Source organism: Phymastichus coffea, unplaced genomic scaffold (assembly GCF_024137745.1).
Source record: "Phymastichus coffea isolate CEN01 unplaced genomic scaffold, Cenicafe_Pcof_1.1 PCOF00044, whole genome shotgun sequence".
Taxonomy (NCBI): domain Eukaryota; kingdom Metazoa; phylum Arthropoda; class Insecta; order Hymenoptera; family Eulophidae; genus Phymastichus; species Phymastichus coffea.
In genome coordinates this window covers 1428734-1454779 of record NW_026706855.1, presented here as the reverse complement: position 1 = coordinate 1454779, position 26046 = coordinate 1428734, and the positions used below count along the sequence as shown (strand labels likewise).

The 26046-nt window shown below is 50.6% G+C and overlaps 1 protein-coding gene across 3 annotated transcripts; it reads right to left on the bottom strand.

Moving 5' to 3' along the window:
- LOC131664635 (protein Tob1) lies at window positions 1–21148 on the bottom strand. Of its 3 annotated transcripts, XM_058935909.1 has the most exons (5): window positions 20793–21148; window positions 20323–20602; window positions 13850–13895; window positions 847–1919; window positions 1–756 (listed from the first exon to the last, which is right to left on the bottom strand). In XM_058935909.1, exons 4-5 carry the CDS (start codon window positions 1581–1583, stop codon window positions 141–143), a joined length of 1353 nt encoding a protein of 450 aa, XP_058791892.1. In that variant the 5' UTR covers window positions 1584–1919; window positions 13850–13895; window positions 20323–20602; window positions 20793–21148; the 3' UTR covers window positions 1–140. The 3 variants fall into 3 exon arrangements, with proteins under 3 accessions (XP_058791892.1, XP_058791890.1, XP_058791891.1); XM_058935907.1 differs by having other exon boundaries at window positions 20323–21148; XM_058935908.1 differs by lacking the exon at window positions 13850–13895 and having other exon boundaries at window positions 20323–21148.
- Window positions 21149–26046: the final 4898 nt, after the last annotated feature.

Sequence of the window (26046 nt, the reverse complement as noted above, 5' to 3'; positions counted from 1 at the left end):
CGGCGACGACGGTGGCGGTGGCGGTGGCGGCGGCGGCGGCGGCGGCGGTGGCGGGCGACGAGCGGCGCCGGTTAGGAGGGCACGAAGGCCGCCTCGGGAGCCAGCAGCGAGGCTGCGGCCGGGCTGGTGGCGCCGGCGTATTAGTTGGCGACCAGCAGGTGCTGGTAGTTGCTGGCCGGGTAGCCCAGGCCGTAGTTGTTGAGGGCGTCGCCCACGGCGGCCTTGTCCTGCTGCTGGCTCGACGAGCTGCTGGGGCCGCTCGCCGCGGCGGCCCCGGGAGCCGCGGACCCGATGGGCCCGAGCGCGGCGCCGCTCTGGGCCGAGTTGGGCGCGGCCGCGCCGCCGGCCGCGCTGCCGCCGGCGCCTCCGTAGAACTGGTGGCCCACGGGCTCGATGTAGCTGGAGGGGAACTTGGTGTAGAGGTCGGCGGCGGCGGCGGCCAGGTAGCCACTGTGCGCGGCCGTGCTCGCCGAGTCGAAGATGTTGCGGTGGGCGGGGAAGTAGGCCGCGGGCGGCGGCTGGTGGAAGAAGTAGGCGCTCGGGTCGGCGTGCTGGCTGTGGCCGTTGACCAGGCCCGGCGACAGGCTGCGGCTGTTGGGCGAGCTCTGGCAGACCGGCAGGCCGCCCGGCGTCTGGGCGCCCGGCTGCGCCACCGCCTGCTGGTGCTGCGGCTGCGGCTGCTGGTGGTGGTGGTGGTGGATCTGCTGCTGCATCGCGCGCTGCTTGATGTAGTTGGAGAACTCGGTGGGCGACATCCTGCAACGAGCAAAGAGGCGGCCGGCTCAGGACGGGGGAGTCGCGCGAGAGCGGAGCAGCCCCGTGCTCCCGGCGGCCGCGAGCCCTTACCTGTTGGCCCGCTTGCTGCTGGTCTTGAGCTTGGTGCTGCCGAACTTGGTCTGGGCGAAGGTGGCGGTGGTGAAGGTGAGCGGCGCGGTCGACCTCGGGATGAAGGCCGGCACGGGGCTCGGCGAGCCCTTGAACGAGTTGGCCAGCGGAGTCGGCGACGGCGCCGAGGACGAGCCGGAGCCGTGGCCGTTGTTCTGCAGGCTGCAGCTGGCCGACTCGTTGCTGGCGCTGCTGGTCAGCGAGCTCGGGAACGGCGAGGTCGACTTGGGGCTGAGCGACAGTCCGCTGAGCGAGCTGCTCACGACGTCTATCGGCCTGAAGCACTGAGCCTCGGGGTTGAAGGTCTTGGTGACCTCGCGGTCGGCCGACGACTCGTCTTGGGGGTCGCCCATCTCCTTGTAGAGTATCTTCACTTGGCTGTTCTCGCCGATGCGATAACTGACTTCGTAGGGGTCGATCCAGACGGCCAGCTCGCTAGGCAGGTTCTCCAGGATGTCCTGGATGGGCACTCCGCTCTCCTTGGCGGCGCGTTCGAAGACCGGGTCGATCGGGTCCCCGGTCTTGATACATCGGAAGGCCGTGCCTTTGGAGGGCTTCTCCGGATACCAGTGGCCCTTGAACTTGTCCTTGAGGGCCTTCTCCAGCTCCTCGCCGAATATGTTGACTCGCCGCCTCGGCAGCTTGTTGTACAGATAGGATATGACGAAGTTCAGCGCCACCTGCACTTCTATGTGCATCTTGGCTTTGCTGAGGTAAATTTTCGTGACGGGATTCGTTCTGCTCTCTCGGCGTCGGTCTCGTCAGCGACTGACTGACTGACTTGACGGCTACGTTTGGCGAGCGGCTTCGGTGCTTGATGCCACGATCGCTACGCTCACGGCCGTTGTGTTGGCTTTCGTTACTCCTTCTCTAGATCCGTCCACACTCAGTCTTACCTATGCCGTGTCTGTGTGCGTGCGTGCGTGCGTGCGTGCGTGCGTGTGCCACCTGAGACGACGACTCAACTGCGTTCTCGTTCTTGCGCTGTTTGCAGTTAGTTGTGTACGAGGTCGCCCGAATCGTCAACGTTAGATCTGAAATCAAGAAAAAACGTACGATTCGTTATCCAAATTGTTGAAACTAATTTAATCCGTTGTTGCGCAAAATTGCGAGGCTTATGTAAGTGATCACACGCAAAAGCCGTAAAACAATCAAAAGATAATGATTAATCGTCATGGCTCTCTTTCCTTCATTCGCGTTAGAGGTTGCGCAGGCATGCATACGATTCAATTAATTACGAAATAAAAAAGAACAAATCTCATCTTACGTCCCATACAACCAAAGTGTAACTCCAATTGCATATATATATATATATATATATATATATATATATATATATATATTTGTAGTTCTCCATAACAATTTTTCTCACTTTCCTTGGTTCTTCAAGTAAATCATTGATCGCGAGATAGCCTGTTTCCTCATCAGATAAGACACCGAATTAAAGAGAGAGAGAGAGAGAGAGAGAGAGAGAGAGAGAGAGAGAGAGACAGTTCATTCCGAGAAACTGCGTAAAGCAATGACAATCACAATGATAATTGTCGCGCTGTACTATGGGAAAACCTGAACGCCTATACGCTGTGAGAACGTTGACAAGTCTATACTGTTTTTTTTTGCGGAGTAATTGGTGGAAAAAAGTGTGACATAATGTTTGAACCGTAGAGATCAAGATGAGTGTGCGTAAACGAGAGTATGAGTTGATTAAAAGCAGCAATGATTTCTCAATTCACGCGCGCGAAAGCTTCCGGGAGGCACTGCGTGAGCGGGTAATTAGCATCGGATCAGGCGACGACGATGGACGTCAGTCGGCCTCGATACAGCAGGGGGCACCACGCAGTGTAGGCAGCCGAGCTAATCACCGATGTCTGCTTCTTTGCTCTTTAGCGCCAAGATAACGCGAGCTTCAAATAACGATACTCGGGACGTCGTCGTCACAGTAACGTCACGAGCCTATTGCCGAAGTCATCAAAAATGCGAAAGCGTATGTCTGGCCAAGCGCAAATGCGGAAGTCGATTCTTGGGCGTAGCCCAAGCTGCCGCTACTGCTGCACCTGCTTCTCTCTCTCTCTCTCTCTGTCTCTCTCTCTCTCCATTTTTTCTTCCTCTTCCGCTTCTCTCGCCACGCGCCAAGAGCTGACCTATAGTGAAATTCCATCGGACTTGTCCGTTTTCTTTTCTCATATTCAATTCGATTTTCCTTCCTCGAGGAAGGCTCCCGTATTGTCTCGAAAGCACCTCTAGAATGTTTTTCACTCGAGAGATATGCGACAATAAGAACAAGAATAAATCATTCTCTTCTTCGAGGTATTCAGAAGTAGATAAAAGTATCCCGTCATCGAGTTTGAAGAAAAAAAAACAAAGTATTTTTATTCTCTCCGAATGGGTAATTGTGGATTATACAATGAGAGAAGCGAGGACTTGAAAATAAAAAAAAGCTCAGTGGCAAAGAGAGAAACTAGAAAAGCATTTGCAAAAGTCGCGAGAGTGAGTGAGAGAGAGGCCCAAGGCTGTTGTATGCTCTGGCAAAGGAAAAATCCAACTGAACGCAGAAAAGAGCTATATACTCTCTTTCTCGACTGGCTTGGCGGACAGCTCGTAAATTGTCTCGGGCTGAGTGCGATCGCGTCGATTACGTGTCGTTCGAAAGCAGAGACGACCTTTTCGCGCCCCGCAAATTGCAATCGACTGCTCTTTAGTCGCCCGCGCCGAGAGTGAAAGCTCACAGGCGAGCTTTTATTAAGCCAGCTCCCTATTGATCTGTTCCTTGTAATTGAATGGATCGTCAAACTTGTATGCGCCAGCTTATTCAATTTTTCAGCCCACTTGGCAGTTTTCATTTTACCGAATGGCAGTGGGAAAAAAATATATTGCTGCGCAAAGTATACTCAAACTCTCGGATGTTATAACCTCAGCGATTTCCATGCCGCGTCTTCTGCCTGTCACAGGCGGCCAAGTTAGAAAAAGATCAATCGCGAAGGAGAGCTTCTTTTTTTTTGAGATGTAATAACGCGTTAAAAAAGTTGACGGGAATGACGAAAAAAACATTGTACGGCAGAGTAGCGACGGCAGCAGCAGGATAGAAAAGCCGATGGCAAGATGACGACGACGACGACGACGACGACGGCGGCGGCGGCGGCGGCGGCGGCGGCGGCGGCGACGGCGATCGATCGGTCGGCCTCCTGCGAAGCTTCGCTGCACGCGCTTGTGTATGGCTTCTAGGCGCGGTTGTTGCATCGAATGCTCCGCGATAGCTTGGCTTGCGTCGAATATTTTTACCTTTTTCCCCCGTTACTTTACGCACGCACGCTCGCGCACAAGTACACGCATAGGCGTAGCGAGTGGTCGAATGTAAACGATTTTTTTTCGCAAATGAAAGGCATTTGTGCTTTCAAGGCCGCCGGATGAGCGAACAGAGTGAATCGTTGTTTTGTTTTTTCCTCGGTGAGCGCGCGCGCACAAGAGAGGGAGAGCTTGCACAACAATTCGTCTCGCGCAAGTAGATTGCGCCGTGTACGCGCGCGTTCAATTAAAACGGGAGCGCGATGCTTTAATGAATAAAACAAACTTTTGAATAAAATCCTATATAGCTGCGGAGGATTACACGCGGCCTAAATAGCTAAAAAGTGAAGTCACGAGGTTTGGTATGCCGGGGAAAAGCGGATTGCTCAGCGAGAAAGAGAGTCGAGCAAGTGCGCATAAATATAGACGGGAGGTAAAATTTATGGAGGATACACGCTCGCGCGCCGCGCCGACGCATGAAAATTCGATGTTAATGAGAACGGAGCGCTGTTGCGCGAGTCGACCGCTGTTCTTTGCATTTGGATGCACGGGCATTTTCGTGAATATTCCGCCGAACCATCGAAAACGCTGGCTAATCGATAATATGACGGTCGAAGCGGGCAGCTAAATGTAACTTTTGACAAGGCGGCATGTAGTTGGCTGAAAAAAGAAATCGCTCGAACGGCGTAGATCTGTATCGTCGCGCGCTTCGCTCTTCGGCACATTTAGCGAGGCGCGATGATAGCTCGTAAATCAGCTCTCCAACCAGTTTCCGCGCGTATCGCTGCCCCTTAGACCGAGCTTCCCTTCGGCTCCGTGCTTTCGTCACTCGCGGCGAGCGCCGCGGATCCCTCGAAAAAAGGGTGGCGAGGCAGTTTTCAAGCGGTAAGTGCTGAATGAGGGTCACGTGCGTCCCTCTCTCGCTATTCGTGTACGGAGCGGAGGGGAGCCACTCCCTTGTGTGCGAGCGAGTCAATGGAGAGAGGCAAGGCGAGGCGCCGCGTCGAGTTCAGCCAGAGCTCGGCGCGTACACGTACACGTACATGCTCGCGGCCCTTCTGTTTCACGCGTGCGAGGGGTGGTGCGATCTCGATGACCCGCTTTCGTTCGCCGGGGATGCGCGGCCCCGATTGCGTTGCGCCGTCGGCTCCGCGCCTGGCTCCGCGCCACGGTACGAGCTTGCGATTTTCGGGGAAAACAGCTCTAAAGCAATTACGTCGGCGGAACTTCTTTCTCGAGTGCTCGCTTGAAAAGTTCACTCCGTTCGATGGGACATTGATCAATTTTCAACGCAACGACTCGCGCGAGAGCGTCGCTTTTTTCGTCGGTATATTCTCTCGGCAGAAAAAAGCTGAAGAGCATGGAGCTACGTCTCGCAACGACGCCGGCGAAGGAAAACAGTGCGTTTACGCGCGCAGATAACTTTTTGCCTATCCGCGTCCGAGGGACGTCGACTCATCGCGTAAAACTGCCGTGCACTTGCGCGTGTCGCATTCAGCGTGCGCACGCGACGATAGCGCGGAAAAAAAATGCGATTTCGCCGTGTCGCCCTGTTATCGGTTAATTAACGCGCACGTTACGCGAACGCGCGCAATTGGACTTTCGACCGGTCGTCGAGCTCCACTTTATTCTTCGACGTCCGTAACGTTTGCATCCTGGTCCGTGGACGTCGCAATGATTTGTCTGACTCTTTGTTCGTCGCGCGCGAAAAGTGATAAAAGATAAACGCACGCTTTAGCAGGTCAATCCGTCAGAACCGCAGTTACGTAATAATTCGATTGCAGAGGGGATTAACAACGGAGCGTCGGCGGGTCGCATGTGCGAGTTGGCGGACGAGGTCGGACACGGATGATAGACGTCGGCTGTAGGACAAGGACGAGGCTGAGCTGTGGCCGTTCGATGTGCGCATTCGCGCGAGGAAACGCACCTTTAAATTAGAAGCAAAAAAAAAAAGAGAGAGAGAGAGAGAGAGAGAGAGAGAAGAAAAAATAAAAAGAAATAAAAAAAGGCATCGAGCGGAAGAACACATTAAATGATCGAAACAAGCTCGCCGAAGAGATGTTAATTCTCGTCGACGGAAGTGGCACACCTGCCTTTAAATAGTTACGAGCGTTGAATTGTATTGGAATGAGCTTTTCGAAAGTCACGCGCGGCATCGCGTGAAAAATTGTTCCGTTACACGTCAATTGTCGTCAGAACGGAGAGCACATCTGCGGCGTATATTACGCGTATATACGGATATAAATGGAAGCGCACGCAGGGGTCGCCCACGTTGCCGGCGCGAGCAGATCAATACACGCGATGGCGGCGGCGGCGGCGGCAGCAGCAGCAGCAGCAGCAGTGGCGGCGACGGTGGTGCTCCAGATACGCGCCGAGTGAACGCGCCCTATAAGCCTCCATTCCTCCCCACGATGTCGCCCCGAATCCGGACCGGGTCACGATGCAAAACAGCTCTCTTGAGCTTTTGTTGCTTGTATTGCCTGCTCCCGCTCTCTTACTTTCTTTTCGCCAGCCGAGCCACCCTCTCTTGCTCAATTTGCTTAATTGTAACGATGCGTCTGAGTGGGCGATGGGGGTCTTTTAAAAATTGCCCGGCGCCCCCTTCCGGTGCGACGAATGAAAGCGAATCTTGTATCGGCCCGCTCCCGTTGACCGTATTTTTATAGATGCCGTAATAAAAAGGCTTGATCCTGAAAATGACGAGCGCCCTTGTCTGCTGACCTCATTCGTCGTTGTTGTCGACAAATATATCATTGAGCTGGCGTGCGCGAGGCATAATAAGTTCATTTACAACGCTGTGCGCAACTCGTCATTTCGGAAAACAATGTAATTTTCGCATGCTGCCCATTGTTCGCGCGGCGATGCTCGTGTCACATAGCTATTCGATATTTGCCAGCTATAAATTTTGCTGGCGCGCGACTGGCTCGTTTTGCGGTCATACAGTACGAATCCAATTGAAAAGCCTTGCGAAAATTACCGGGCAATGATTAAATGAAACGGGCGTGCGGAATGAACAGAAATTATTAGGGTTTTTGTAGGCAGGCATCCGTACAGGGAAAACCATGCCTGATTATGCGAGTTCGGGCTTTTCTCTATCTCTCTCACTCTTGCCATTGTAGCTCGATGTGCGGTCATTTGAATACGATGCATGCGTACAAAGGCAATGTCGATTCGAAAGACAGAGAGAGAGAGAGAGAGAGAGAGAGAGAGAGAGAGAGAGAGATAATGAGAAGTTTCATGGGCAATAACTTGATATGAAATCATTCATGACGCCGGCTTTCACGACTACATAAATCCATTTATAAACTCGCTATGAACGCAACGTAATGCCGCTTGAAATTGAAAAACTTTCACGCTCATAGCAACTGAAAAATCGACATCAACGTTACTTGCAAAAAGAAAGGGGGGGGGGGGCAGGAGGAAGCGAAGTGTCTATAAAATTTAATAAGGGAATTCTCTCGGACCACGAAGCGTCTTGAGTTGGAAAGGGAGCAGAAGCAGCAAGTAAGTAGGAAATAAAAAGGCGTGGAACTGCGAGAAGTAGCGGTAAGAGCGGTCGGCGGAGCCGTAAAAGAAAAAAAGAAAGAAAGAAAGAAGCAGCGAAGAAAAGGACGAGCACAAGAGAGGAAAAGAAGTTTGCGATGCCGTTATCCTCTCGGAAGCTCAGCCGAGCTCTAAGATTGTTTGGTTCTCGCGGCGCTTCCACGAGGCTTCGATTCCACTCGGCGTTGCGTTCAATTACGCCGAAAAATTATTCCGGACCCCGGTGTATCTCGGCGCGCGCGCGCGCGACAAGCCGCGTCTCCGCGAGACCACGTCTCCTCTGGCTGCCGAAGGGAAAGAGAAAGCTCACTTGATATTCTGCGACAGGCGTCGCGCGCAAACTCATGAGACGTACTTTACGAGCTGAGCTCTTGCGAAGATTGGGCGGCTCGTGCGTACCGTCGTGCGCGCATGCATATTGCTGCTTTACGAGCGAGAGAGTTTTTCGTCGATTTATTGAGGAAGTCGCAACCGATGATAACGCGCACGCCGTTTGACTGTCGATTGAAATGCTAAAGCGCAGCGCACTCTGCGCAAAACGCATACTCTTGACAAACAAACAAACCAACCAATTATGCAGGAACGAATCTTTCTCTCTCTCCGCTCAACTTTCTCGCCGTGCAGCTAACGATTCGCCGCGCAGCAGAGCCTCGGCAAAGAGAGTTGCTAGAGCTCTCAGGAAACTTTGGTGGCAGCAGTCTTGGATCGATTGTTACTCGTGTTTCTTTCCTTTTCTTTTTCCTGCGCGTTGTCCAGCCGAGAAAAGGAATTACCGCTCGGATTTCGGGACGGCGCGCTAATGGGATTACACAAGCTGTCGCGGCGCGATCCTGCTCCGTACTGGCTCTTTCTTTCTTTCTCTCTGGCCGTTTTACAAGGTGGCCGGGCGCGATAATGCTGTTTGCGGATGCCAAAGAACTTACATTGTAATTATATATTTCCGCGGGCTCGCTTGTTATGTAACTGCGCGCTTTTAATACACCGTCGTAATGTAAAAACTCGACGATGACTCCGGTCGAAGTATCGACCACTTTTGGCTTATCTTGATTATTACATATATGCGATGGAGTTAATCCCCGACAGATAAAAACAAAAGTGAATGTCCAAATTAAATACGTTAATGACGTAATATTGAGTTCACCTGTTCTTTTTTCTTTTTCGACGCGTAATTAAAAGCGTATATCAAACATTCAGTGTCTAAAAAAAAAGCACGAACGCTCTCTTTACAAGAGCGTTCCGTGTATCGCGTCGCATAAATTTACTCGGCGCGCTTATCAGAGCCACTTGAAAAATGAAAAAAAAAAAAAAGAAAACGAACAGAAGGAAATAAGCACAGCTCCGAAAAAACGAAGAAGGAGAGTAGGAGAGGAGGAGAGAAGGCAATAAAACTCATCACTTTAGCGAACAACACTGCCGAGATTCGCGCGCATGGCGAGCGGGCAACAAGAAGGATTGATCCTGACGTAACGATATAGCCCACAGCCACGTGTCTGTTTTACGTAAACGTAAGCGAAGTGTGCTCCAGGCAGACTATGCGCGGGCTGGTTCTATATTCATGTACCCGACAGGGCTCCCCGAAGGAAAGCGCGACTGTCATTGGCAAGCCTCTAGCGATTCTGATTGATGGCTCGATGGCGCTCGGCTCTGCCTTTTTCTCGCGGGAAAATAGCCACGGCGAGGAAAAATGGCGCGAGATAGCCCGCAAGGAAGTGATATTAACGCGAAAAAGAGCGAGCGGGCTCGACGGTCGCGTTCGGCGAGCGAGAGCGCGTTCATCGACCCGCGCGCACTTTACGCAGGCGTACTCGAGCGAGGGGCAGGAGCCTCTGGACGAGCAGGTCCTTTCCCGTAGGAAGTGCCACGGCCGCCGCGGGCCCGGCGCGCCCGCTGATCCCATTGGCAGGCGCGTCACCAACCCGTTTAGCGGTCGGCCGCGCGTGCACGCAGCGCCGTGCAACTTGCCCCTTCCGCCAGGGTAACTGGATCTGGCTGCGGAAAGGAACCAGGCCGAAGCGCGGCGCCCTGCTCCATCAACCCTCGTCCGCGTCGAGCCCGAATTCGGATTACAGCCTGCGATGGACGCGCAAGGTCGTGGCGCATAATTCATCGGTGACGAGACAGCCTCGTGAACTGACGGCAAAAATCTGCGGTTGGCAGTCAAATCAGAGAACAGGCGAACTGCACGGACGAAGGCGCGAGCGAAAGATGAGCGAGTTGACAATGTAGAAGTGCGACGAGGCACGCATGAAAAGGAGAACGGAGCAGCTCGCAAATTTCTGGAAGAATAATCTCGCAAGTGCGGTATATTGCGTGCACGCGGAGTTGCACTGTAGCGCGGCGCAGCGGCATCGCAACGGTTATTGCTCCGTGTCACGCTTTAATCCGGAAACGTTAACTCGCGACTAGCAACGGCAGCTGCCGCCGCTGCTGCAGCAGTGGCAGCAGCAGCAGCAGCAGCAGCAGCAGCAGCAGCGAAAATACACGTATCCGGTATCCGTCCTCGAGCTTCTTCTATCTTCGCATCGTCTTTTCAACATAAGAGACAGATGCTCCGACAGTTTTTCCAATTTATCTCTGTCTCGCTCTTTCTCTCGGCCGTTGAGGCGCTGCCGATCACGCATACTCGCTTAATCCGTCGGAGATCGATGGTGCGATCGAAGTGCGATGAACTGTACCGAGCGAGCGAGCGAAAGCAAAATAAAGCCAGTAAGAAAAAAAATGGAATCCTATATTACATTCCACGCGCGCGCATAACTCGTATTTTCGTTTGGCCAGTCGTTGACACCGCTATACGGACGCGAGTATGCGCGTATGCTCGAGCGCGACTGACTCATCGCTTAGCACGCAAAATTTTTCCATGTAGCGTGTACGTGAGCAAGAGTGAGAGAGAGAGAGAGGCGAGCTACACCAAAAGTCGCGCATTCGCAGGTGAGATAAGATCGTGCCTCAACTTACGATAGCCTTATTTTTTTTTTGGTCGACGGCGAGGACAGCTCGATATCGGCTCGATGACGTGTTTTCTCTAAATAATTGTGTACTAGCGCCGAGCGTAATTAATATGTCATTTCACGAATACCGTCCCATTGTATTTAAATCGATTTATGTTTGATCTGACAACCTTGCCGGTTCGCTAATGGACACGAAACCGTAGCTTTCGTTGATAGAGTTCAAACTTTGGCAAATTTATTTTTCGTTACTAATATGGCAGTGAAACACCACGTGTGTAAGCTCGCGCGGGTGTGTGCATATACTCTTTTACAAAGTATTTACAAAATGACAGTACCTGACGAAAGTACCCGTTCCCATTACGCCATCGCATTACGATCACACGCACGTACATACACACACACACGCACACCGTAAACTCACATTCGCACGGTTCGCATTTCACGTTTTTTATTCCCTCGATTGTAATTCATTCCGATCGGTGAATTCCACTGTGCGCTCCGGAGAGAAAATTTTTCCTCCATTGACCGCGACGCAACGCGCGTATTTTCACATTAAATGCAATTAAATGATATACGCCAAGAGTCGCGTTAATTAGCATTGTCGCTTTCCTTTTTCACTGCGCGCAAATCGACGTCGCGATCGCGTCTGCCATTGGCCTCCCCCCGAAAGAGAGTCGCGCGGCGCGTGACGTCGATTTCATTTAAATGTTGTTTACCCGGCGTTCAATTATTCATTAGCCCGCGATTTAAATACAAAACCAATGGTCAATAGACCGCTCAGGCCGCCGCGTGGCGTTCGTGCTTTTTGTGTAAGCCTCGGCGTGTCTCGGCCCAATAAAATAATTCAGTACGTATATACGTACGTATAGCCAGAAGGAATTCGTACAATCGCAATCAAATACAAACGCAGGCGGCGACCGAGAGGCGAGGAAGAAGAAGGAAAAAAATCCCTGCGAAACCGCACCTGTGAAAGCGAAGCCGTAAATGGAAGCATGAAACTCTCGGGGGAGAGAGAGAGAGAGAGAGAACCTTTCGCCGCCGCAGCGTGCAGAGCCTGTGAGAGATTTCGACATCGGCCACTACGACTTCCTACTCGCCACGCTCAGCCGCAACTTTTTGTTTCATTTCGGCTGCTCGAATCGTGTCTCTCCTATCGTCGTAATTGATTCATTATCGATCGATATTGCAACGATAAGAGAACTCGCGACATACGAAAGGCAAACAAAACTTTCCACGTGCGCACGGCTTATTGGCGAGCGCGTAATGCACGCAGCGTATTGCTTCATTGTCATCGCGTTATCGAGTTGTCGCGATGAGTAGGAACGAAGGGGAGACGAGTACGTATAGCGTCGCTGCGTGGTCGTGTGCATCGCTACTTTTCTCCTAAGCTTCGTAAGCTGCGTGGATGGACCGGAGGGTACAAGCAGGCGGCACGGGTTCTCACGTGTCATTTGTGCTGCTGACGTGCGAATGTGGTCCGATGCGATTGCGATACCACGTGCCGGGTCCTACCTATATTAGTATCTTTAGAAAACCAGTGATTAATCTAATTATCTGAACAAAAGTAGGCGCGATTTCATACGTTTTGTCGAGGAATCTGGCAATTCGCCCCCGGGAACATAAAGATATTCAGCGATCACGAAACAGACCTTGTCGGCATTCAATCAATGACGGATGTACCACCCCAAAGATAGTCAGAGCTTGAATCGCGATTCTCTCTCTCTCTCTCTCTCTCTCTCTCTCTCCTACAAATAAGACTGGGTGTTCGCCGTAACGGTTGGTAGGTAGGTATCCTCTTTCGCAAGTGCAAGCTCGGATTTGCGCTCGTCGGCTATTTATAAACTAGGCCAGCAGCAGCGGCGGGGGCAGCAGCAGTAGTAGCAGCAGCAGCAGCAGCAACTCTCGGGCGTACTCGAGAATGAAGGGATCGATATTAACGACGCGAAAGAGAGAAAGAGACGGACAGAGCCGATAACACCCCCCGAGAATTGTTGCGGAACGTGTGTGTGTGTGTGCGTGGGTGTGCACGTGTGAGCGCAAGCTCCAAACACGCGACTGGCGACTCTCGCTCGCTTTGGCGTTTGCTCAATGAAGCATTTATTCCGAACTTACGTAACCCACGATTAAACATTCTCTTCGGTTGAATATTTTACAGCGCGGTAGGTCAAGATTCGATGCGCGAGCTTCGTTTTGCCCGACGTAGAAAATAATGGTTGCGGCGAACTTACGATCGAGTGAATTAAGCCGATAGAGCGTCGCGCATACGTCGATCGTCCCATGAATAAACAAAAATTGCGCTCAAGTGTGACAGTGCAGTTGTGACACATCGCGCGCCCGCTTATGACAATTACACAAGCAATCGTCAACTAGACATAGAGTCCGAGGTCTCTCTTTTTTTTCCTATTATTGGCTCTCTTTTTATATATACGTTATCGGCGCAAAGCGCTTGCGATAAACCGCGATGAATCAAGATCGAGGTTACAGCGTTACGTGCCGATAAAAGAAAATACGACGGGATGGGGGAGGGGGCAACGAGCGTATCTCTAATACTTTTACACGATTAAATTTAGAGCTATCGAAAATCGAAGCGAGCAAGAGAGAGAGAGAGAGAGAGAGGGGCGGCGGATAAAATATTCAGTCGACTTGAACGTCAAAGAGCTCGCAAGCGTATGTCTGTGTGTGTGCGCGTGTGTACTCCCGCTGGATAAATATCACAGCGTGTACCGCGCGAGTATTATTATTGTACTGCTGCTGCTGATTGACGATCAATTAAGCCGAAAAGGCCCACTCAACCGTGATTTTGGCTTAATAGAGTTTGCCACCGCCGTAAATAGCTTTCGTTTCGTATTTGAGCGATGCGAGAGAAGCCAAACGGAAGAAAAAGGAATGGGAGAAGGGAGGAGGCGCGAGCTCGTCATCGAGAGATTCGCTGGAATATAGCGTTATACCCGTTGGCGTCAAGGCCACGTGACGCTTTTTCGCGCGCTCTCATCCGAATTTGGTCTGACGAACTCTTTCTCGTCAAAACAGAACAGCGGCAAGCAGATATTTTGTGACGCATCGACTACTCGCCTGTGACGTCGCTACCGAATATTCTAAAGTCAGATAGCTGTACTCTGATGTCAGATGTAAATAAACATGAGAGAGAATATCTGTGTGTATGTGTGAATTCGGCACGTTCTCTTTCAACTTACGTATTTTGGCAAAAACGGGACAACGGATGAACTCGATACTCACCAACTGCAACAGAAATAGAAAAAAAATAAAAAATCATGGTTAGCCGTGACTGTCGACAGAAAAGTCGCAAAGGCAATTAATTCCAAAAATATCTTTGCCTGATTTGATCATTTGAGAACGCGTACACTATAATAAGCGCTTCTCAACGGTGAATCACGCGCTCGAAAAACAAAAAAAGAATAGGATCCATTATTCTCGAATGTAAAGGAGAGAAAATAGCAGCGTATAAATGCACAGCTACACTCTGATGGAGGGGGGGGGGGGTCCGATTATAGTTTAACGCGTGACACGGCGGCGACAGCCGTACGTAGGCTTACAACCTCCCTTTCTGAACTTGGAAAAGGATCGGGCAAGTGGTGTGGAAAATAGGCCAGTAGGTCGACGAGCTTCCTGCCTTCGCTATATGCCGATTATATACGCACTGTCCGACGCGTGGCTCGCAACTACTGCGTATCGATTCTTTTTTTCTTTTTATTTTATTTTTTTCCTCGCACTCGAGAAAGTTTTATTTGAAAGTAACTGGCTCAAGTGCGAGAGCGCGCGAACGCGCGAAAACGCCTTGGATTAATTTAATTCTGACTAATCCGCCTTGACACTCGCGCTCGCGAGCAGTCTGCCATGCAGTCGTTTTGGAAGTTCATAATGGGACGTGGCGCTCAGTCCGACTGGAAAACGAGTTTCGGTGAGGGCAGAAGAAGCAAAAGAACATCGCGATCATCGATGCGCGCAGCTTTTAATGAAGTTTATTATAGAGCTCGCCACGACGACGACGACGACGTCGACGTCGACGTCGAATTAATTGAGTTGTAGAGAAAAGTTTTCTCGTATAATAAATGCTTTAATTAGCTGCAGGCGCCTAGCGCACGATACGCGTATTTTTTTTCTCCTTTCCGTAATGATTACAAGATTGCTCGTTTCGCCAGTATCTTCGCGCGTGCATCTTTATTTCACGACACGCATCGCTATTCAATGGCACTCAATTAACATTAACAAACACTTGTTACGACAATGCATCCAACGTTTATTTATAAAATAAAGAGGCGAGAGAAGAGAGCGTATAAGCGTTGGCCGGTCCAATGAAAATATAGACGATGTTATCGACCCGCTGTACGAAAGCCGACACTCGTACAGCGAACACGTTCAAAAGTGCCTTGGTCACCTACTGCTGCAGTGGCAGCTGGTAACCGGAGATCCACCCGCAATTCCCTCTCTGTTTTGCTGGCCGTTCCCGCCGAGGATGTTGTCTTTGGCGAATCTCAAGGCGCTAACGAACGCGCGCGCACTCGGCTCGGCCGCGCGAGGGCGAGGATCCTCTTGGCGCCGCGGCTCTTTTAATGTCCTCTCTCGCTCGGCTCGACGGCGACCCATATAAAAGTTGCAACGTCGCGCGATCGATAAACGGCGACGCTCGCGTGCACTGCGATTTTCCGCCGGCGACGGCTGGCGCAGGACGACCGAGTACCCGCTGCGCGCGCTGTATTTTCGTCGGAAGGTGACCCGATTTCGCGATCGCGATAAAGCCGGCTCGCTTGCAATGTGATTTACGGAGCCGGCCAACGCTGCGCCGCCGGGAGATTTATGCTTCGGCCGCTCGCCCGCAATGTTTTTCCGGGGGATCCGTTTGTTCGCTACGGGCCGAGAGCGAGAGGGACAGAGCGAGAGCGATCGAGCGACATGTAAGGAAACGATTAATCGCGCGCCGAGGTTCCGGGATAGATACAGGCATAATTATCCCCGATAAGCTGCGCGTCAGCCGTGGCTCTTTCTCCTCCTCGGATAGTTTCGCCGAGTGGCATCGAAGAACAAAGCTCGGTTCGCACGCGCGTCTGCAGATCTCTGCGCGTCGAAGGTTAGGGTTATCGATCGCCTCGGATCGACACGTTTGTTGTTGCTTCGCGCGAAAGTCGGAGCGCGCAATTGGCGCTGCACTGGTCGCGAATCCGTTTCCGTTCAATTGTGAAACTCGCCTCTCACTCTCACTTTAATCAACGCCGCCCGCTCGGAGGCAGCTCGCCCATTGTTCTCAACTCATAAACAGTTGAATTGCAGCTTTTTGTGCGCTCGCCAGCGAGTTAATATTGACGCGACGCTAATTGCTTGTCTTTGTTCGGATCGGCCGGCCTTTTCCGACGCACGTGCCGCCAGTTGGGCCGTTGGATCACTCTGACATTGCCGCGATCGAAGCTAGAGCGAGGAAACGCCAGCTGCACTTTCTTCTTATCCAATGATTATTCAACTTGGTCGTCGAGCGGCAAGTTTCACTTTTACTCGCTCGCTGCTCCCGCGGCTAAATTGACAGGCGTGACAGTCAAATCGGTGCCTCGGCTTTCATTTTTCAATCGTCGCTCTAACTATGCATTATCGACCTACGGCCGGCGCGCACACGCCAATTACAAAGCCATTTATCATGCCTATCAAAACATATACAGGCGATGAGTTCGCAAGATCTATTTTGTACGCCAGCCTAAATATATTCACCGAGTGATTCACCGAGTGTTTTGACATTATGTAATGCAGACGGCAAGTGCGCCTTGGAACGGCTGGCGGCTGCTGCTACGTTACGAGAGACACTCTCGATGCTGCCTTTATGCCGCGCGCGCGCACACGCGATTACGCAATCGCGAAAAGCTGCGTTTTATTGAAATTGAACGATTGATCCCGCGGCTCGTGTGTCGTCGACGTGGCTCGCTCGAGCTCGCCACTCCGCCTTGGGGCACGTTTCGCGATCGATGCTCTGGCCTTAGCTCGGCGCTGCCTCGCTATTTTGTTTGCGAGGCACGCGAGGGACGAGCGATATCGCGCGCCGGCCGCCCGCATGCCATGCGCCCATTTTTACGTGGGCCACACGCGCGCACGTGCTCGGTCCCCCCTCCTCGCGGTGCCCTAGACCGTTGTCCGGAAGGGCTGCGAAACACGGGTATTATCAAGCCGCTTCGTTTCTCAAACGTAAGACACTTTACGATTGTTATCTTTTTGACGGGTCTCTCGGAAATAGAGGCCAACTCCGTCGTTTCAATGTCTTTCTTATTTGTTCGCCGAGTCCGCTCGACAATTCCGCCGACCATTCCGCCGTGCGTGTATTCATCGAGCGACTTGTCTAATTGATGGATTATTCTATTTTTATGCCGCTACAACGATTAATCAGCAGCCGCGAGCGAGAAAAGAGCTTTGATATAGTATACGGGAAAAGAAGCACATTCATTCCCGATCGATTCCACTGGCATTGTGTACGCTAATGGAGAAAATGTTACCTCTCTCGACGGACAAATTAATGGCCAGGATTATAACGAAGGCGCGTCGTGACGATTCCTTATTTTGTTTTGTTTTTTTTTTTTTCTTCTCTATTATTTATCTTCTTCTCCTTCTTTTGTGTCTTGAGACGTAGAGCACAGCGAGTTATAGTTATTTTCTGCGTGACACGGAAATGAGACGTGTCAGTCATACGACAGAGCCTGCGCCGCAGAAGCTGTAGAAGCTCGCGACCGTATTATAAATACGCCAGTGGCGACTGTCGCATTTAAATAGTGCTCGCCGACAGCCGGTTGGCGAACGCGCAACAATTGTTTGTTTTCGGACGACGATTAAAGCTTATTCTCAGGCAATGCGTATAGTCGTCGCGAGCTAATCGTGGCGTAGATAACGAAGTCAGCAAGGGCATTAAGTTCGCGTAGAGCGGAGGTGGGGGGGGGGGGGGGGATAAAAATGGAAGCAATAGAGCATACCGACACACCAGCTGCAGCTCGATTACTACACCTAGAGGCGGCGAAGAAACTAAACTAGGTCAAATCTTGCGAGGTCAGGATGTGTTTCATTTAAAGCTCTCTCTCGCTCTCGTTCAGGCTTGCGGCGCGACGATCGTCGACGATGAAATTAACGCGCCGTACCTGTCACACGCCACTGGCGCGTCACTCGAGAAATGATTGTATCGATCGGCTGCGCGAGCCAGCGCCGTGCAGCCGGCGGCCCTCTAGAGCTACTTTGGAAACAGTTCGCCGACAAAAAAAGGGGAAAAAAGGGACGAGCGCGCAAAGAAGAATCGGGTTAAAAAGCTCTCGGAAAGAGGTCGATCGTGGTGTGGAGTAGAGTAAGTCGAGCGTACATTATTCGGCCATATCGAGTGTCGTATCTTCATCCGACCCCCCTCGTCAAGATACACTCTCTGACCTTACGAGGTCGCCCGACGACGTCGTCGACGACGACGACGATCGCGTGCCGTGCAACTTCACTTTCTTCGCAATGCTCTTTCTCTTTATCGACAGTGACGGCGCTACGCGTGTATTTTCAACTGATTTTGGACGATTGATTGGTCGATCGTGCGTATGCGGAGCTTGCGTAATGACACAGACTGGGAAAAAGACACTTTTTCAGCTTATCAGCCCGAAATGCAAGATAAAACACGCGTCACAGATATATTATAGGAGTCTCTGTGGGTCTTGAGATTTTTACCGTCACGCTTGACTCTCTTACATTATTTTCCCAGCAAGTCGAGCTATTATTTCGACACTGCTGGAACGCTTACTCAATCGAACCTCTTAAACTTTCGGTACGGGTCGCTCGGGCGCGCACCTATTAAAAACGCTCCATTCTTATGGAAGAGAGTCGTCGTTCGATCGAAAACGACTGTGACGGCGAGGAATTCCGTCTAAATTAATTATAGAATGGTTCAACGGCTGGGCACTGAAATTCTCGTCACATACACGGCAAAGAAAAAACAAACTAACAGAGGTTTACGAGAAAGAGAGCCGTCTGGACGTCGAGACGCTCAAAAAGCTCGAGTCGTATATACCAATATATATATATATATATATATATATACACGCAAAGGTTTGCGGGCGACGTCGTTTATTTTTTCTTGTTTCTTTTCGGACGCACTCTCCCGACGTACGACGGAGTGCGTCATTTTAAACGCTTGCGGCCGCAAGGATTAATCGAATTCACGACGCGTCGTTTAAAATGACGAGTTAATCGAAATTACACGCGTTACAACCTCAATTACAAGCGTAACCGAGCTTTTCAATTACAACGTGTCGGCGCTTGCGCTTTTTTTGCTACTCACATCTGCTCTCCGGTAATTTTCTCGCCCGCGTAGCAAAAGAGAGGGGGAGAGAGAGAGAGAGAGACGACGACGAAAAAACAAAAAAAAGTCTGGTACACGCGCGACTGCCGGCGACAGGTTGTAATTAGCGCCGCGAGGCGTAATGCGCTGCTGCTGTTGAGCGCTTTATCCCGCGTTGTTATTGTGCTTTCGGATGACAAAATATATGAGGTCGTATCGATCGTCGGGGAAACATCTGGAAGTCATGAATGAGGCTTGATAAGAGTCTAGCACGCGCGAGTGGCAGCGGCGAGTCGTATGATAATTCCCAACTGGAAGCCACGTGACCTTGCGCGAGTCGCTCTGCGTGCTCGACTGGCTTTGCTCTTCCACGGCGCTCTGGCGCTCTTTCTCTATTCAATAAAGCTTCAATCGATAGTGTCTGTGTGTGCGTGTGTGTGTTTTTTTTGTTTTGTGGAACGTGTCGAGCGAGCTTCGAAACGGACTGCGCAGAGCTCGTCAAACCAAGTCAATACCAGGTGTAGTAGAGCAGCTCGCGCAGAGCTCGTGGTGCGGGAACGTTAAGAGAGCTGCCAGGCTAATCGATATCGCTATTGGAAAGTTCCTGCCACGTGTCCAATATCTGCGGCAGGTTGAAATAGCTCGAGCCTCGTGATAGCTCGAAATTCGCTGTTCCTTGGACGCGTGCGAGTGAATACGTCTTCAAGGTAAGGTCGAGAGAGAAGCTCAAATTGGGCTGTACAATAGCAACAGCGAGAATGCACTCGCCACGCATGGTGCTGTGCGGGGTACGAAACTATGTTAGATAACCAGCACGTTACACAGATAAGCAAACGCCGCGTGCAAGCGAGCGAGGACTTGAAACTGGCAAACAGGTTCTCATTCGAAAACAGCGTTTACGGAAAAAGCAATTTCCCAGCAGGCCTCGCCACGCGAACGACTCTGCCTGACTTTTAAACTCGTCTTTCTCTCGTAGTACACCTTAGCTGTACGCTGCAGTTCGAATCGAAGGAGAAACGACGAGGGAGGAGGACACGGAAAGCCTGGCAGGCCCGCGCGCGTGCATTTGGAAAGAGATCGATCGAGCGGCAGGAAAGTAAAGCAGCGATAATTGAACGGAGAGAAAAGGGCGTGAAGGCGCATCGAACACGACAGGCGCGACGCTCCAGTTGGGCAATGCTATTTTCGATCCCGGAAATGACATTTTCGGAGCACTTCGGGCCCGGTCTGGCTCCAAATATAAACTGCAGCGGTCGCATAGCGTTCTCTCTCGCTCTCTCGGTCGGCGCAAGCCCCAGCGAGCAGAATAGAAACGTCTAGCAAGAGCTGCTCGTAGAATATATAATCGCGAGCGATCGCTGCGTCTCTACTCACGTGTCTTTTGCTTTGCCGTCGAGCTGCTCAAATCGCCGGGGCACTAACACACTTTTGCAGTCTCTCGCGCTCTTCTTCAGTGGTTCTCACGTTCTGCTGCGCAATGACGGCGCAAGGACGTGTCTAGGTCTTCTCCGTTTCTCATCCGAATGCGACACCTTCGGTTTGCACTATTTCTTTTCAGTTTGTCGATGTTAATTTTCTCACTGTGTACGTCGCGCGCGCGCGTTTCTATATATGCGTATGTCGCACGGCTCACTGATCAGGAACTTGCGATGATCTAAATCAAAATCGTGAGTGAGTTTGTGTTGTCTGAGTGTTAGAAAGAGAGAGAGAGAGAGAGAGAGAGAGAGAGAGAGAGAGAGAGAGAGAGAGAAAGAAAGAGAGATGGGGAGAAAGTGAGACAGAAAGGGAGAGAGCACGAGGAGGAGAAGACACGGACGGTTGATTATAAAAGTAAAAAAACGAACAGGTTTGTCCAATACAATGAGGATTACACACTCTTCACAGTTCTCTTTACTTTGACGTAGCTTTTGCCGTTTGGTCTATTTCTGCACGCAAGAAGAGCGAGTGCGAACGTAGGATCCGAATCGGACGTGAAGTTTGAGGGTTGAATTTGAATAAGAACGCGAATTAACACTGTGTCGTAATGTTGTCTCTCCTGCTGAGCGCACGTCGAGTTCTGTGTCGTGATGGAGACAGAGATTTCAGACTGTTTATATTATTATTTGGTATAATATTGTTGCAGAGCTTTTTTTTCCGTTGGAGTCGTGTGATCGTGATGAAAAAAGGCGAACCGTCGCTCGCGAGTGCCGCTGCGAGACTGAGTTGCGGGGTGTCATGTGCGGCGGAGTTAACATCGGCACTCTCCGCCGAGAGTAAGAGTGGGGCGACGCAGTCGGCCCGGTGCAATCCGGCCGCCGGGAGCACACGGCCGTAGTAGCAGTAGTAGTAGTAGTGGAGTAGAGGAGTAGGGTCGGCCCGGGAGGGGAAATTTTGAGTAGGCGCTCGCGGACCGTGGAGGGAGCGCCGCTTCTGCTCCGCTCGGAGAGTGGGTGGACGACGAGAGGAGAGCAAGGACGCCCTGCCTGCTTCTGCTACTGGCTTTTTCTGCTTTTTTTCTTCTTATGCGAGTGCTTAGCTGCTATATGCCCGATAAGACACAGCTCTTCTCTTCCCCCTCCTGGCCTCTCGTCTCTCTCTCTCTCTCTCTCTCTCTCTCCCTCTCTCTCTCTCTCTCTCTGACACACTTGCACCTGCTCTATTTTTCTTTGCAGCCAGGCTGCTGACCTATTTTCCATTCGCGCGGCTCCGGCTATAAGTACATTGGAAAAAGCTGATCTGTCTGACTGTACGCCGCTCTATCTACTTAAGCCAGATCCCACTGCGAGTATGTGCGCGCAGTGTGGAAAGAGCAGTTTTCTTTTCCTTTAAATTATTACCGCTGGTTTCTAACGTAGCGCCAAAATAGCAATGACGACCGTCCGCGGGAAAACTCGAGCGAGTGACGCGCAAAAAAGCCATCTTCGAAAGAAAAAGCAAGTTCACCGCTGTTTGCACATCATTAACCGCACGCCTCGCGGTGCGCGCATGTGTCGCACGCATGCTCGAATCGTAGAGAAGGAAAAACAACGATTCACGTGCGCGCACACACCTTCCACCGATAGCTTTATCTGCGGACGAACTTGCGCGGCGAACTTTTGAATGTCGACAATCGAGAGAGGGAGAGATAGGGCGTGAATCCGCGATAATGATAGATAAGCGACTTTGATACTTCGGCCCGAAAGAGCTCAGGTGGTGGTCAAGGCTCGCCCTTCGCGCTTATCGCGTTCAGGTTGGAAGAGAAAAACAAAACACAAAAGAAAGAGGGAAAAACGTAAGAGAGAACGGACCAGTACAACGTCGCGCTCGCTGTCGTGGTGCTCGCCGGTATTCTCGCGAGGTGCAAGCACCGGACGCGATTTGGCCGTGCAGCCGGATGCCGCGCGGCGTATTTACAATATCGAGCAGTGCCCGTGTTTTCTTTTCCTTTTTTTTTCCTTCGTCGTTGGCGTGCACGCGCGCGACCAAGTGTTTTGCGAAGAACCCACGGAGAACGAACAATTACGTAATTAACGAGTGACCGATGACGAGAAAAACGAGTAACAGGACCTCTCCGCAAGATAAGCTTTCCTTGCCAGGTCATTACGTCGCCAGTCATCCGGCGATACGCGGCAGGATATGCTCAAATTTATTGAGACGCTGATCGCGTGTACCTTCGATCAAAAGAAACAGTGACAGAACTGCGGGACTTTGATCGAGTCGTTTCTTACATATATACGCTCGAAATATTCCAAGATTATGTAAGCGCATAAAAAAGTGGCGCGCGCGTGTGCACAGTGCTCGGAATATACATGAAAGCAGCTCCGAGAGAAAGAACGAAGGATCGATTACCTCGATACAGCGCGAGTGCCGTGCCGAGGTTTTCCGGTCAAGTTCGCAGAGCGCGCGCGTTCGTGCTCTCTCTCTCTCTCTCTCTCTCCCGTGTACGCCCACGCGAAAGTACATGCACCCACGCGTATAGCTATACGTAGCGCGAACAAGTCGGGCAACCGAGGGTGTATTAATAAGCAGACGCCCAGTTTAATGAGATAAAAGCCATTGTTGTTCGTACGGACTTGGCTTAACGTTTATGGGAGATTAGACTGGCTTTGGCACGATCGCATGATTACCCGTTCACGAGTCTTCGCGGAACTACTAGCGACCGTGCTATCGTGCATGATTTAATAATCGACGAGACGACTACGATGATGATGATGCGGCATATGAATGGATGGGAAATTCATTTTTTCCCATCTCGTTTTGTCTTTTAATTTAATTTGTTATTGTATACTGTTGAATAGACGTATAGCGAGCTATAAATTATGTTTGTCTAATTGAATAAGTTATGAGAGCTCGCTCTTGTAAGGTACATCGGGGCAGGGGGGGAGGGGGGGAGTAGACTGACATTCATTTACCAATCAATTGCGAAACTATGACGAACAATTTTAAAATATCAACAATTAAACGTGCGTGAAATCCTGTCGTAAAAATTTTTCTATTTTAGAAAAAAAAATCGACGCGCAAGCTCAAAAGGAACTAGCAAGTTATAATTTGCCTCTAACGTCAGTTGCGTATAGACGCACGCGCTATAGTACACGACATTGCTCGGCGACACCTGAAAACGATAAATGTTACACAATTGTAATTGCAAGTTTCTTCCGTCGCGCCAGTACACCTGCTTACACGCGCACGCGCGCAAGCAGCTATAGCGTGCAAATGGCTTGCGTCTTTGGAGCGATAAACAAACGAGCTTTTTTACCGGGTCGTACGCGGCGCGAGATTCTAAAAAAAATAAAAATACGTCGGCCTTCGTGCTGCTCGCCACGGCGTATCGAGCAGTGCACGTGTACGTGTACATGCACTCTGAACGCAAGCTCAGAAACGAAACCGCCGATAAAAAGAGAGACTCTTAGCTGTAGGCTACGCCGCGCGCATGGACATGCAAACACGAGCGCGTGATAAGAAAATCGAAAGTCGCGTGTGAGACCGCTTTTTTCTTCTTTCTTTCTTCTCTTTTTCTAGTTTTTTCTGTTTTGTTTCCATCGTCCGCTCGCTGTCTGTTTCTGATGTCGAGGTGCTTGACTATACTCGTATAAATTTGTATCTGTTTTGATGTAAATGGATTCGCCCAGGTTTCCCTTCGAAACAACAAGATTGTCGTGCGAATATCGAGCGAAGTCGATAATTCGATTTGACTGTTGATTTAAGGAAAGCTCGCGAGCTTTATACGCATGCCGTTTGATCGAATAAGTACGTCGCAGAGCAAACGCGGCTCAAAGTATGCATATTGGATCGAGCGAGCACCTGCATGTTTGTGCGAGACATAAACGCACGAAGGCACTGGCGGTGCAAGCTCGCGCGCACACATATGTACTTACGCCTGACAAACATTTGTCGCCGACCAGTCCGCCAGTTTCTGCAGCTCGTTATCGTGGAATCCGGTGTGGGTTGGGTTTGAGGTGTCCGTGGCTCGATGCCATATAAATATCAAACAGAATGGTGTCAATGCGTGCACAGCTCTACTAATTGCATGCTCGCGAAGACCTCGGAAATCGGTGAATTTCGTCGTTGACTTTCGATTCGAGCCGATACGTTGCTAAAATGAATCCCTTTGTTGCAAGCTGTTTGACGAAAGTATCCGCGTGAGCGATACAAAAGGCTTGCTCCTTTTCGAAAGAAGCTTGTATAAGCGCTTTGAGAAGTTACGCGACTTTTCAGCCCTGACTATGTCAAACAATTTGTATTCTTCTCAGCCGGTAAATCTCGACGCGAGTCTCGCTCTGCCGAGTTTTAATTAAAAACGAGTTTCGCGGCTGCCTCTCTCACTGCGAAAATTTATCGTTTCCAATATTTTATAAAGTTTTCTTAGCGATAACGCATCATTAATTTTGACGTGCTTTACACAAGATCACAATGCTAATAGATGCTTTATCGAATATTCACCGCCTTGTATTATAAATGATGATGAATCAATGTGACGGATAGTTTATATTGGCGAAAGTTTAATTTCGTCGCACAGCAACGCGAAAGCGTGTGTAATCAGACGCAGACACGAGGATCGCGTTGGCTCTCTAACCGAAATATTTCATCGTCGATTCGCTCTAAATTCGCCGCGAGCTCTCATTTAATTTTCTTTATTTATTTATTCGTCTTTTTGAAAATTTTCAAAAACACTCTCTGGCTATTGGAAAATTTGTCACGCGACATGACGTTTTTATCAGCTGCGTGTCACGCCACTCACTCGTTTTTCAGAATAATGTGACGATAGGCTTTGTTTATACACTACTATACTTTGGCATATTTATTGACGTGAATTTTGAAAGACGCGTTACGTCAGTGCCACGGACTAAATTGTCAGAAGCATATATCTGCTGCTCGCAGATAAATAAATTAATTTCTCAAGAGTCATACGGAGGCCATGATTGATCCGTTGATTGGTCGGATAAGTATAGCGCGAATGAAAAAAATTAATTACGATATCGTAAGCAGGAAATTACGCTGCTTTTATCCGAACAATCACCAGTGCTCGACGGAGAAAATGCTGCGGCAGTGACAAAGCTAACCCGCAATTATCGTCGGCAGCGTTCAACGAAATCTCTCAACATCTACCGGGCTTCCGCGCAGCTATCTTCGTTATCTCCCCGGGTCTTTATCGCCACGGATTCGTTAGAATCAAGCTATCGGCAAACGTCGCGCCCGCGGCGCCGCTCGGCGCAACGCAAATGCGTGAGCGCGACTCAGACCTAATTTATCAGAACGAAATTTCGCAATCGCCGAGGCGTAATATTCCGTCGCGTTTTCTCTCGCGCGCCGACTCTAGGAGCCTCACGGCCATTGCAAATCGGATTCCCTTTGGCAATTCCCTTCTCCGAGGCTACGCGGAGGTAGCGAAGTAGGGGGGGGGGGAATCGCGAAAAGCCAAGAACAACGCTAGCGGGTGTACATCTACAGGGAGGCCAAGTTGCAATGGGAGCGCGCAATTACGCGTAATTGTTTACCGTGAGCCGCTATGGGAATGCCAATGGAGTATGAAAAGTTGAAAATTCAGCTGAATTGCTCTCGTTGCGCATTTCTCGCCCATACAATTTTCTTCTCTCTCTCTCTCTCTCTTTATTATACCTCTCTCGCACCCTTTTTCGCATC